Source organism: Malaya genurostris, chromosome 3, assembly GCF_030247185.1.
Source record: "Malaya genurostris strain Urasoe2022 chromosome 3, Malgen_1.1, whole genome shotgun sequence".
Classification (NCBI taxonomy): Eukaryota; Metazoa; Arthropoda; class Insecta; order Diptera; family Culicidae; genus Malaya; species Malaya genurostris.
Window position 1 is genome coordinate 139,409,345 of NC_080572.1, and position 14,910 is coordinate 139,424,254.

The 14,910-nt window shown below is 38.3% G+C and overlaps 1 protein-coding gene across 3 annotated transcripts in view; it reads right to left on the minus strand.

The window, feature by feature from the left end:
- Window positions 1–14,910, minus strand: part of LOC131434826 (aryl hydrocarbon receptor) — a 698,066-nt gene that overhangs the window by 376,736 nt on the left and 306,420 nt on the right. For all 3 annotated transcript variants that reach the window (XM_058601997.1, XM_058601998.1, XM_058601999.1), the window contains one exon: window positions 14,033–14,157. In XM_058601997.1, coding sequence (XP_058457980.1) covers window positions 14,033–14,157 — 125 coding nt within the window. The remainder of the gene's footprint in view (window positions 1–14,032; window positions 14,158–14,910) is intronic.

Sequence of the window (14,910 nt, forward strand, 5' to 3'; positions counted from 1 at the left end):
GTATACAAGAGCGGTGATTGTATTGACATAAGGATAACAGAGGCATAACGAATTTTTCTGCAGCATCTAAGCTGTTTGAAATAATTGTGAGCACCGAGATACTTTTTCGTACAAAAAATTACATCTCCTCTGATCAGCATGGATTTATGCAAGGTCGTTCGGTCAGCACGAATCTCTTAGATTTCACTTCCACTTGTATCTCGAGTTTGAAGGAGAGAGTACAAGTTGATGCAGTATACACTGACCTGAAAGCGTGTGTTTCATTGTGTTGATATTTTCTCATCTCAATATAGTTAGTTATAACACTGGAATGGAAGATTTGTCCGAAACTATTGCTTGAGTGCCTGGAGTTGTAGCGTATGACTATGTGTCCCAGGGTGCAAGCGGCGCACGGACAGCGCTCCATTCATCGCTGTGTGTGATGGAGTCCCATCAAATATTTTTTGCTTTTTACTTTTTGCATTTCTTATATAGAAAGGTTATGCAATCACTTGAAAAACCGACTAGTTAAAATTGGCCCGTAAGGCCAAGTGTCATATACCATTCGACTTAGTTTATCGAGCTGAGCAATGTATGTGTGTGTGATTTTGACAAACTTAGATTCAAATGAAAGGTCTCGTGGTCCTATACGGAATTCCTGAATTTTATCCGGATCCGACTTCCGGTTCCGGAGTTATAGGGTAAAGTGAGTTCAATATTCTACACAGTCACTTGAACCGGCGAAACAAAAAACGTAAAAAAATTTCTAAACTGGTTGCAAAACTACACGAATCGATAGTCATTATCAGTAGGCAACTAAACAAACCGGTTCCAGCTATCCTGGTTCCCGGTATCCGGTTACGGAAGTACCGGAAATAGTGGTCATATATACCAAAATGGATCTCACTCACTTTTCTGAATTTTATCCGGATCCGACTTCCGGTTCCGGAGTTATAGGGTAAAGTGTGTTCAATATTGTACACCGTCACTTAAACCGGCGAAACAAACAATGTAAAAAAATGTCTAAACTGGTCTCAAAACTACACGAATCGATAGTCATTATCAGTAGACAACTAAACAAACCGATTCCGGCTACCCTGGTTCCCGGTATCCGGTTACGGAAGTACCGGAAATAGTGGTCATATATACCAAAATGGATCTCACTCTCTTTTCTCAGCGATGGTTCGACCGATTTCCACGAACTTGGATTCAAATGAAAGGTCTCCCGGTTCCTTATGGAATTCCTGAATTTTATCCGGATCCGACTTCCGGTTCCGGAGTTATAGGGTAAAGTGTGTTCAATATTGTACACCGTCACCTAAACTGGCGGAACTAAAACCGTACAATATGTTATAAACTGGACTCTAAATTGTTATTCCCAATCTTAGGGTCAATTGAAAGGTCTTATGGTCCTACTAAAAATTACTGCATATTTCCGGATAGAACAAACATTTAAATCGTCATTTAGAGTGCGATGACAAAATTGTATAAAATCTTCAAAATTTGAATTAAAACTAGTAGAGTTTGTATGTCATGTTAGTTGATGGCCGTACGAACCGACTTTGATTATACCAGTTCTCGGGTTCCGGTGCCGGAAGTGCATATAATAGTGAACCCACTTCGTTTTCCTAAGGATGACCTACGCAATCAAAAAGCAAAGTCCTGGCATTACATTCCTTTTGCGGAATTTGGCCTTTCTGTTTCAACAGACTTCGCTACCGATTCTTAGTGTACAGAATCATTGCATGGCTAGTACTATGGATCCTACTGACACTAAGAGAATCCTACCAGGTCGGGGCTCGAACATACGACAACTGGCTTGTAAGACCAGCGTCCTATGCATTGAACCGCCAACCCGGGGCATCAAAGCACTGTTTAATTCTGTATATTATACTAGTTAATGCACAAACAATCTCTTGGTTTCTTTCAAAAACCGAAGAAAATTTTTGTGAATAGAATACCACAATATTATACATGAGAAAGGAATCATTACACCACTAGGTGGATTAAAACAGGTTTTTTATTTTTATCATACTAACTAGAGATTATAAGAAGAGCAAAAAGGCGGGTGGGTAATGTCACAGAGTCATAACTGGAGGACGTGAATACGAATAAAACTGACATATTTCTTTCTCACTTCCGGATAGAGATAATCATTCATATTAGATTGTGTATATTTTGCAACTTTCATTGCTTCGCTTCCAGAATTTTTACGATGCATCTATACTACAGTACGACTAATTGACGGCAAACATATTCTACCATACAATAAAATAACACGGAACAAATACAGTTTTGTAGATTTAGATACTACTAGAAATACTCAAAATCCTTTGTAAATATTTGAAAGGTTCTAAAAAACCGCTTTGCGTAATTTGTCCAATGTATATAATTGTTAAAATTCAAGAATTAATTGATAAATCTGGGGCACGCTCCGAATTCTGCCTCAAATTTTCGGAATCTAGATCAAAAACCCAGGTCATAAATTTAGTTCTAGAAGTAAGGAACTGAAGTTATTTTTACAATTTTCCAAATTGCATTATAGAACTAAATTCTGAACTTGAATTCCAAGTCTTAATATAGGAACTGAATTCAGTTCCAGCATCTAGTTTCAGAAATCATGTCCACAATTTAGTTCCAACATGTAGGTTCTGAATTCTGGAAATTAATGCCGAATCTGAATTGATAAATTAAATTCTGAAATTTAATTCAGGAATTAAACTCTGGTTTTGAATTCGGTTTTTAAATGAAGATTCGGTCTAAAGTTCGTATCCTGAATTTTGTTCATGAATTCTGAAAAATCCTAAATCATATCTTTGGATTCGAATTTCTGAATAAGGAACTGAATTTGAAATCATTTTCATAATCCTGAAATAGGATTCAGTTCTAGAGTCATTGTTTTAAATTCTGAATCTGTGATCTGGAACGAAATTTTGAAACAGAAATATGAAACTAAATTCGGAACTTAAAACTACAAGGATCTGCCCCATGGGGTTGTTTGAGCCATTGATGTGGAACAAGGCAACCAAAATTGCTAATGACCGACATTTTCAATTAACCGTCACACTTTTGAATCCGCAAATGCACGAGAGTCTGCGAACTCAGAATATAGACTCTATTTGTCGTGATTTGAATTTGTTTAGTAGCCGACAAAATTACATCAATAGCTCAAATGTATGCAATTATATGTTTGGACATACTTGCGAAACGGATATCGATATTTAAGCTTCTCTTCGCCGAGCTTGTATTCAAGTTTTGTATACAAGCAGTTTTTTTTATACCGGTTCTCTACCTTTCAGCGATTTCGATTGGAGTGATAAACATTTTCTCATTATCAATCGAGTTCATCTTATATAAATTAGAAATTAATCTTATGCACTCAAAAGCGATGCTTTCCCTTTGATATATCGCTTACTTCTTCAAAACCGTTGAAGTTTTGAAGTTCTTGAATTTAACTAAAAATTCAGTTCTATACTACTGCTGGTTTACTGCTAGCCACGACGTCAGAATGCGAAGAAGAGCACCACCTGAGCATTTGAAGTTTTGAACACCTCATTATTACTGATGGTGGTGAAGAACATCAGCACGATATCCAGTTCCATCTAACGTACTAGAAAAAAGAGCAATTATCGGTCAAGATTTAACTATTACACTCGGCCAGTAGAACGCCGCAACTGATATGTGCCTGACAACCTCAAAACCGTCATCCTGGTGCGAAAAAGGCAACCAAACGAGATAAGTTTTCCTCGTTGTTTCCAAAAGTTTGAGAAAAAATAGATTTTGAGTTATTTACGGTTTTTTTACACTGTTGAAAATTTAATCACAAATTCCTGATTCTATTGCTGAGAGCATGGAGAAAAAAATATATTGTTGTGTTAAGTATAACAAGAGATATTCACGATCAAAAACTTATCACTCTCTCAGAGGGTAAATTTTGAAAAGGCGCCCCATAGTAAAGTAGGTCGTATTCACGACAAAATATGAAATTATAGAGCCATAGTACTCAAGGAAGAGCAAGGATGTGAAGAATAAAGTGCGGGAAAGTGAGACGTGACAAGGGTTTTTTAAAGTAAGCAGAAGGCTTCTAGTGTCTAAACTTTTACCTTCTACCAGAGGAGTCGAACTTAGGCATCTTAGCGATACGAGTCATCCGAGTCTCTGATATGTCAGAAAGTAAAGGCAAAGGTCGTTTGCATTTACTACCCGAACCGGCAAAAGTATAGTTACGAGAAGTTGTCACATTCTGCCCACAACGGCTTCTCACACAATATGTTTCATTGTGTTGATATTTTCTCATCTCTATATAGCTAGTTATAACACCTGAATGGAAGATTTGTCAGAAACTATTGCTTGAGTGCCTGGAGTTGTAGCGTATGGCTATGCGTCCCAGGGTGCAAGCGGCGCACGGACAGAGCTGTATTCATCGCTGTGTGTCATGGAATCCCATCAAATATTTTTTACTTTTTACTTTTTTTTATTTATGACTTCTGGTCAGTCAGTAATTTTTACTGTTTTCGGTGGTTTTAACGATATCAAACTAACTAGAGATTATAAGAAGAGAAAGAATATGAAATTATAGAGCCATAGTACTCAAGGAAGAGCAAGAATGTGAAGAATAAAGTGCGGAAAAGTGAGACGTGACAAAGGTCATTTGAGTAAGCAGAAGGCTTCTAGTATCTAAACTTTCACCTTCTACCAGAGGAGTCGAACTTAGGCATCTTAGCGAGTCATCCGAGTCTCCGATATGTGAGAAAGTAAAGGCAAAGGTCGTTTGCCATTTACTACCCGAACCGGCAAAAGTAAAGTTACGAGAAGTTGTCACATTCTGCCCACAACGACTTCGCACACAATATGTTTCATTGTGCTGATATTTTCTCATCTCTATATAGTTAGTTATAACACCGGAATGGAAGATTTGTCCGAAACTATTGCTTGAGTGTCTGGAGTTGTAGCGTATGGCTATGCGGCTCAGAGTGCAAGCGGCGCACGGACAGAGCTTTATTCATCGCTGTGTGTGATGGAATCCCATCGAATATTTTTTACTTCTTTTATTTATGACTTCTGATCAGTCAGTAATTTTTACTCTTTTCGGTTTTTTTACGATATCAAACTGAGACGTGACAAGGGTCATTTAAGTAAGCAGAAGGCTTCTAGTATCTAAACTTTTACCTTCTACCAGAGGAGGCGATACGAGTCATCCGAGTCAAAGGTCGTTTGCCATTTACTACCCGAACCGGCAAAAGTAAAGTTACGAGAAGTTGTCACATTCTGCCCACGACGGCTTCTCACACAATGTGTTTCATTGTGTTGATATTTTTTCATCTCTATATAGTTATTTATAACACCGAAATGGAAAATTTGTCCGAAACTATTGTTTCAGTACCTGGAGTTGTAGCGTATGGCTATGTGTCCCAGGGTGCAAGCGGCGCACGGACAGCGCTCCATTTATCGCTGTGTGTGATGGAATCCCATCGAATATTTTTCACTTTTTACTTTTTTTATTTATGGCTTCTGATCAGTCTGTAATTTTTACTTTTTTCGGTTTTTAACGATATCAAATTAACTAGAGATTATAAGAAGAGAAAGAATATAAAATTATAGAGCCATAGTACTCAAGGAAGAGCAAGGATGTAAAGAATAAAGTGCGGAATAGTGAGACGTGACAAAGGTCATTTAAGTATCAGAAGGGTTCTCGTATCTAAACTTTTACCTTCTACCAGAGGAGTCTGGTTATAAAAATTGTAACAATAATAATAATAATAATAATAATAATAATAATAAGAAAAATAATAATGATAATAATAATAATAATAATAATAATAAAAATAATAATAATAATAATAATAATAATAATAATAATAATAATAATAATAATAATAATAATAATAATAATAATAATAATAATAATAATAATAATAATAATAATAATAATAATAATAATAATAATTATAATTATAATAATAATGATAAAAATTATAATAACTATCGTGTTATATGGTGCTGATTGATGCTGTTTAGCTTCACTTACATATGCAGATGTAACAGAAACGCTGGTTCATTTCGTTTGTTAAATTTCGTTTAATTGATTTAATCGAAATAGAGCATGAAATAGTAAGTCTGGCTTACTAGATTTTCGTATATAAAGGTTATGCAATCACTGTGGAAACCGACCTTTTAACCGAGTCCCGGAAGGCCGAATGTCTATACCATTCGACTTAGCTCGACGAACTGAGCAAATGTCTGTGTGTGTCTGAGTCGGTATGTGTGTATCAGTATGATGAAGAAAAAGTGCACTGGATTTTCTCTGAGACCACTCAATCGATGTTCTTCAACTAAGAATTAAATTGAAGGTCTTATAGTTTCATGGGTTGCTATTGAATTTCATATGAATTCGACTTGCTGTTCGAGAGTTATGGGGTAAAATGTGCAAAATGAACTAAAAACGTAAAATCAATTTTCTCAGAGATCGCTCATCCAATTGTTATATGTTATGTTATGTCACGGTCCCACACAAAGTTCCGGAGTTAAGCAAGCGAAACAAAAAAGGCAAAATTTTTTCTAAACTGGACTCAATACTCGCAAATCGATAGGCATTATCAGTAGGCTACTAAACAAACCTATTCCGGCTATCCTGGTTCCCGGTTTCCGGTTCCGGAAACACCGAAATAAATGGTCATATATTCTAAAATTTCACTTTTCTCAGCGATGGTTTGACCGTTTCTACAAACTTAGATTAAAATCAAAGGTCTTACGGTCCCATACGAAATTCCTGAATTCATCTGGATCCGACTTCCGATTCCGGAGTTATAGGGTAAAGTGTGTTCAATATTGTACACTGTTACTTAAACCGGCGAAACAAAAGACGTAAAAACTTGCTAAACTGGTCTCAAAACTACACAAATCGATAGCCATTATCAGTAGGCAACTAATGAAACCGATTCCGGCTATCCTGGTTCCCGGTCTCCGGTTCCGGAAGTACCGGAAATAGTGGTGATATATTCCAAAATAGATTACACTCACTTTTCTCAGCGATGATTTGACAGATTTTCACAAACTCTCACTCTCGGCGAAACAAAAACCGTAAAAATTCTAAACTAGACTCAAAAGCGTAATTCCCAATCTTAGTATGAAATGAAAGGTCTTATGGTCTTACCAAAAATTGCTGCATATTTTCTGATACAACCAAAATTTAAATCATCGTTTAGAGTACGATGAAAATATCGTATAAAATCTTAAAAATTTGAATAAAAGTCTACTGACTTTGTACGTCACGTTGGTGGCCGTACGAACCGACTTCGATTATACCGGTTGTGGGGTTCCGGTGCTGGGTATACATATAATAGTGAACCCACTTCGTTTTCTAATAGATGGCATAGCCGATTAGTGAACTGTTTCATTCTCTATGCCATAATAATTGATGGTTTCTTTCAAAAATCGAAGAGAAACATTTTGAATAGAATACCACAGTATTACATATGAGAATGGCATCATTACACCACTAGGTGGAATCAAGCAGGTTATTATCGTATATAATAATTATAATAATGTGGAAACTATCAATAATTTAAAGTTTAACAACATCAATAATAATAATAATAATAATATATTATATATTATTATTATTATTGTTGTTATAATTATATTTATTATTTTTATTATTATTTCTGCCTTTCTCATATAGAAGGCTATGCAATCGCTGTAAAAACCGACTTTATAACCGAGGCCCGAAGAGGAGAGTATCATATACGATTCGGCTCAGTTCATCGAGATCAAAAAATGTCGGTGTGCATGTGTATGTGTGTATGTATGTATGTATGTATGTATGTGACAAATAGTGTCACTTTTCTAAGAGATGGCTTAACAGCTTTGATTCAAATGAAAGGTCTTAAGGTCCCATACAAAATTCTTCAGTTTAATTTGCGTTATATGCATCAAAATACGAAAGAATAGTCAAAACACGTTTCTCAGAGATGGCTGAACCGATTTCCACAAACTTGGATTCAAATGAAAAGTCTTATGGCATATAATTTTCTTGAATTTCATTTGTATCCCACTTTGGGTTCCGGAATTACAAGGAAATACGTGCAAAATATGTTAAAAAATGTGCACTCAATTTTCTCGGAAAATTTTCAACCGATTTTCACAAACTACGGAGCAAATAAAAAGTCTTGAAATTCTTTAAAAAGTCCCCGAGAAGTTGATAGTATAGTTGATAGTTGATAGTTGAGTATTTTTTCACAAGCGATGGTGAAACGAAATGCTCATTTTTATAAACCTTACTGATAAATTCATCTAGTTTACAGATCTTGTTAGTTAGTCGATATACAAATCTACTTTGGGACTACTAGTCCACAGTTTCTTTTTATTTATTTTTTTAAATTTGTCTTCGATTATAATAAAATTATCGCACAGACTATTACTATACAACTACTATCATTAACCTAACATAAATATTCTAATTTTAAATGCGTCTTTGTTCATTACTACCTTACATAACAGCTATAGGCTTGGTGTCCTTTGCTGTATCAAGCATACGTCTCCACATAACTTGGTCCATGGCTGCTCGTCGCCAGCCACTCAAGGCACGGATGCTTCTGAGATCACGCTCCATTTGATCGATCCACCTTGCTCGCTGCGCTCCTCTTCTTCTTGTACCAGTCGGATTAAATTCAAGAACCATTTTCTGCCATTTTTTGTCGTCCGACATCCTTATGACATGCCCAGCCCACCGTAGACGTCCGATTTTAGCTGTCCGTACGATAGGTGGCTCCTAGCAACTGTTGCAATTCGTGATTCACACGCCATCTCCACGTTCCGTCTTCCATCTGCACTCCGCCATAGATGGTCCTCAGTACCTTTCTTTCGAAAACACTGAGGGCGCGTTGGTCCTCTACCAACACAGTCCAGGTCTCGTGGTCATAGAGAACAACCGGTCTAATGAGCGTTTTGTAGATGGTCAATTTCGTGCATTGGCGTAATTTTCTCGATCGGAGGGTTTTTCTGAGTCCAAAGTACGCACGATTCCCTGCTAAAATACGTCTATGAATTTCTCTGCTGGTGTCATTATCGGCGGTCACCAGTGAGCCCAAATACACGAACTCGTCAACCACCTCGATATCGTCACCGTCTATCAATATTCGTAGTGGGAGGCGTAGTGTTTCTTCTCTAGAGCCTCTTCCTGTCATGTATTTGGTTTTCGACGCATTTATGGCCAGTCCGATACGCCTAGCTTCAGCTTTCAGTCCGATGCAGGTTTCCGTCATCTTCTCAAGGTTACGTGTTACAATATCAGTATCGTCAGCGAAGCCAAAAAGTTTTACGGACTTTCGGAAGATCGTGCCACTCGTGTTGATCCTCGCTCTTCGAATCACACCTTCCTGGGAAATATCGAACAAGATACAAGAAAGTCCATCACCTTGACGTAGCCCATTTCCGAGATTCGAAGGGACTCGAGAGCATCCCTGATACTCGGACGTAGCACATCACTATATCCATCTTTGCTTTGACCAATCGCGTCAGTTTATCCGGGAAACCGTATTCGTGTATTATCTGCCATAGCTGATCTCGATCGATTGTGTCGTATGCCGCTTTGAAGTCAATGAATAGGTGATGCGTGGGTACGTTGTATTCACGACACTTCTGGAGTACTTGTCTTATCGCGAATATGTGATCCGTAGTGGCGCGGGCTCCAGTAAATCCCGCTTGGTACGGCCCTACGAATTCCCTAGCTATTGGCGATAGACGACGGCAAAGGATTAGGGACAGTACCTTGCAGGCGGCGTTCAGCAATGTGATTGCGCGGTAATTGCAACAGTCTAGCTTATCGCTCTTTTTGTAGACGGGACATACAACTCCATCCATCCATTCCTGCGGTAGAATCTCCTCCTCCCAAATTCTAGAAATCATCCTGTGCAGCGCTCTAGCCAGTGCCTCTCCTCCATGTTTGAGCAGCTCCAGTTCGGGTTTACATCTCATCCAAGTCAGTCGATAAAACCAAATCGCTTACGTTGGGGACAGAAGAAACCAAGTACAGTATTGTGTAGTGAGTGAGAGTGTAGTGTAGTGAACGAAAATGAGTGAACCAAACGAACAAAAGCTACCGCCGGTACGAAAGAATACAATTATTGTTGACTTCAGACAGTGCAAAATTCGACCTTCGATACGAGAACTTGAAGGTTTGCTTAAGGAGCAAATGCATCTTGACATTAAACGTGTGCATTTACTTCAATGCAATAAGACCAATAATGTTGTTTATATCCAGTTCTATAAAGAGTTGGATGCAATTCAATTCGCTAAAGACAATAATAATGTGCACTATGTGGAGCATGAAAATATTAAGTACAACATTCCGGTATAGTGCAATAGAAGTGCGTGTGCATGATCTTCCCTCATGCGTCCCCGATCCTTATATTCGCGCAACTATGTCCCAATACGGAGAGATTCTCTCTATCGAAAAAGAAAAGTGGAAGAATTTTTTCCCCGGTATTCTAAATGGCGTACGTTTGTTACGCATGCGCTTGAGGAGGCCTATACCTTCTTATGTGACATTGTCAATATTGTCAATTGTCAATATTGCCAATAAGCTGTTCACTACGGTAAGCCATGTGATAAACCGGACAAGGAGAAAACTATACCAAAAAACAACGGTGCTTCCTTCACATCAACCCCAAGCAACCCCAGTACACCTGTGACAGTCACCAACAACAGGGAAGTATCCCTTTCAACGAGACCATCCAACGTAACCCCTATAGAACAAAGTACACCAGTTGCAGTTAACAGCTTACCATCCAACCAATCAGCAACTGCAAACGCTTTGCGATCTTGGTCTTCCTGGTGGCGCTTTTTCTTCCGGAAAACCGTTTTCTGTCTGTTCCGCGCCTGTCTGTATCGTTCCTCGTTTGCTCTAGTGCGGTGTTGCAGCATCATCGCACTTGTTGCATTCTTCTCTTCGACCAACTGCTGACATTCGCCGTCCAACCAGTCATTTCCTCGATTCGATAACCTCGTACCTAGAATGGTTGCAGCAGTGCTACTCACGGCGGACCTTATGTTCCTCCAGCCGTCTTCAAGAGTCGCCACGCCAAGCTGCTCTTCCGTTGGTAGCACTTGCTCCAGTTGTTGCGCGTATTCCTCTGCAGTACGCATGCTACGTAGCTGCTCGAGATTGAGTCCCGGCGTTCCTGTGCGACGAGTATTGTGCGCCGTCGATAGTTTTGAGCGCATACTAACCGCGACAAGATAGTGGTCAGAATCAATATTGGCACTGCGGTAAGTGCGGACATTCATCAATGTCATCATCGTCATCATCACGTCGGAGAAGAATAGCCCGTCGATGAGAACGTGGTCGATTTGATTTTCCGTATGTTAATCAGGTGATCTCCAGGTGGCTTTGTGGATATTTTTGCGGGGGAATAAGGTGCTTCAAACAACCATTCCTCGGGAGGCTGCAAAGCTCACGCATCGTTGGCCGTTGTCGTTTGTTACCTCGTACAGGCTCTCCAGCCCGATCACAGGGCTGTACATTGCCTCCCGGCCTACGTGACGTCGTCGTCGATGACAAGTTTTACATCCCGCCGTGGACAGCTGTCGTAGGTTCGTTCCAACTGCGCGTAAAATGCATCCTTCTCGTCATCGGGTCTTGTCTCATGTGGGCAATGCACATTGATGATGCTGTAATTGAAGAAACGACCCTTGATCTTAAATACGCATATCCTATCATTGATATGCTGCCACCCAATCACGCGCTGACGCATCTTGTCCAACACTACAAATCCCGTTCCTGGAACGCTGGTTGTCCCTCAGCTCTTGTAGAAGGTAGCCGCTTGATGCCCACTTTTCCACACCTTTTGTCCCGTCCAACAAAGTTCCTGCAATGCTACAACATCGAAGCCGCGGATTTGGAGCTCATCATGCAGCACTCGGTCGTATCCTGGGAAGCCAAGCGATTTGCAGTTCCATGTACCAAGCTTCCAATCGTAGTCCTTATTTCGTCGCGTAGGTCTTTGTCGATTATTCCGAGTCGTATTTATATCCTGATTATTCCTAACAAGTGTTTTCCGAGACGCTTGTTAGGCCTTCACCAACCTCCTGTCTCGCTGGAAGGCCATCGTGTCAGCACTGTTTAGAGTCATATACTGACACAAGGACGGTAATCAGCCGCTCCTAACATAGAGAACAGATGCTGTTTCGAGCCGCCCCAACATGGGAACAGACGCTTGGGTAGGCTTCCTCTCTGTAAAGAGAAAGCATGCCCCCCCTTCCCTGTCAGCATACGACCAAGGTCCCACCGGGGTTGGTTACTCGATCTTTCCTATGGTTACTCGTACCTAGAGGCTATGAACTACATTGGGGCCTGAATTGCGCATTGTCCAGTCGTTTACCAAACAGGTTTTCACGAATCATAAATCAAATTAAAGCTCTTATTGTCTTGAAGGATGCTGTGCAATTTCATCCTGATCCGACTTCCGCTTCCGAAATTATAGGGCGATGAGTGTAAAAACATTCAAATCGTTATTCACAATGACAATACCAAACTAGTAAGTGACTGTACGTGCGGTTTTACTCCGATCGCAGCGTGCTTTGTTCTATTTCGTATAGCGTGCAAGTTTGCCACAGTAAAATTTATATTTTTCAGGTGAAAAACATGTAAATTACTAATTTTTTTATTCAGTTTGTACCTACTTGTTGGTGTTATTACAAGATCATGATAACGATGCTTTTCTATAAAAGTACACTTATTGCCTTTCTAAGAGGGCTAAGTGTTCTATATCATTCGACACAGTTAATCGAGCTGAACAATGTATGTGCCTGTGCGTGTATGTGTGTGAGTATGTGTCAAATAATGTCACTCAGAAAATAAAAAAAAATTGTAGTCCTATGGGTTGCTATTGAATTTCACACAGTCATTTAGAGCGACGATGCAAAAAACGGCAAAATTCTTCTAGATTTGGCTTAAGGGGCGGGTAGGGTCTAACACTTTTGAAAAATCATTTATTTTTTTCTTTGTATTTTCTTATAGTAAAACATTTCAAAATCACAAAATGTTTTTCGAATGATGCTTTTTAACATGCAAAACATTTGTTAATTTTGTTGAACGATAATTCTGAAATTATCGCAAAAATGATGGCTTTTCCATCATTTAGACCCTACCCCTCCATTAAAATTGATTCAATTTGTAGGATATTAGTAACTTACTAATACCCAACTTACTAATACCTAACTTACTAATACCGTTTTACCTCGTGGTACGCGCCCTAAACAACAACTCATATAAAAAAGAAAAAATAAACAAACTCGCATGGATACCTGATTCGAGCCGAGAAATTTTTCAGAGCGAAACTACGCGATTGGAGTCCGATCTAGAGCGACCCCAGGTTGCTAAGACAAACTCATCAAAAGTTGTTTTATCGACTCTGGGTCAGCTCTCGGGCTGCTATGATCAATAAACAAAAACGGTATAAGTAAACCGACTTCGACTCCACTGGTTCCAAGTTCCCGGTTCCAGAAGTACCGGAATTAGTGACCAAAAAGTTTAAAACGAGACTCACTCAATTTTCTCAGACATGATTTGATCGATTTCCACAAACAGGCTCAAATAAACGTTCCTATAGTCTCATAGGCTGCAGTTTAATTTCATCCGGGTCCGACTTCGGGTTCCAGAATTATAGGGTAAAGTGTGTTTAATCATTTAGCGCAACTATGCAAAATAAAGAAAAATTCGTACTAACTTGACATACCTGTTATCAAATTGAAAAGGTTTTTTTAGTTTGTACCCAAAGAAAGTTTCTTATTTTATTCAAGATTGAAAAAAAAAATCTACACAGAATCATCTAGTGACATTTGTGAAATTATAAGTAATATGAAAAAGGCATCATTGCATCACTAAGTTTATTAAAAAAGGTTTTTATTTCTATTATTAATAATATTATTATTTTAATTTGTAATATTATTATTGTTATTATTTTGATTATAATAAAAATGTTAATAATAACAATGATAATATTACTTATAAAATTTTTAACAATGATATATGATAATGATTAAATTGGCTCACCTGAAGAAACATTTCTCCGTTTAAGGATCCTATTTCCAAACCTCCTGTTTCACGATTTCTATAGATATCCTGCAGGTGCAAAGAATTGCTGGTTCCATTTTCTTCTTTAGATTTATGAATGACAACTGTGAAAATTTAACGAAATAAAAACTTCAAAATTTAGAAGGAATCGTTCTAACTATTAAAATAGTCGATGAATGTGTATTTTCGATTGTAATTATTGTACTGAACTTCAAAAACTTCTCATCGCGTTGCAGTCTAATTAGTTAAACCCACAAGCATACAGCATTTTAATGCGAATTTATTTACATATCTACATTTACACTTGAATCTAATTTCATAACTGACGGGTTGAATTTAGATGTAAGGTTAACAAGAAACAAAAATTTGATCATGTCAACTTGAATGTCAGAGCAGTTCGAAAGTGCTAAAATTCTCATTGTTACGTTCAACTTATTTCTATATTCATATAATAACTGATATGCATGGATTCAATAACAGTGTACATTCTGTGACAATAATTATATGCAATTATCTATACCAGGTATTGAAGATAATTCACAGCGTTTTACGAAAAATGGCACTAGGCAGGTGTTTATTTGTAAAAAATGACTTTAAAATGACGAACTTCCTCTTACTTGGCCTGTGAACCATTTCACGAATAATTTTAATAACATAATACATCGATCAATAAGTCCCGAGACTAAAGCAGAGATGGCGCTCGTAGTAAACCAGTAACCACGTCTTTCTAGAGTACTAACCTTTGCTTGAAACGGGTCAAAATTTTAAGTCGATTCGACCAGAAACAGCTGAGTTATCGAGGTTGGAGTAAAGTCGTTTTGTAATTTTTTTAAAAAATAGAAAAAACCGAGTTTCGT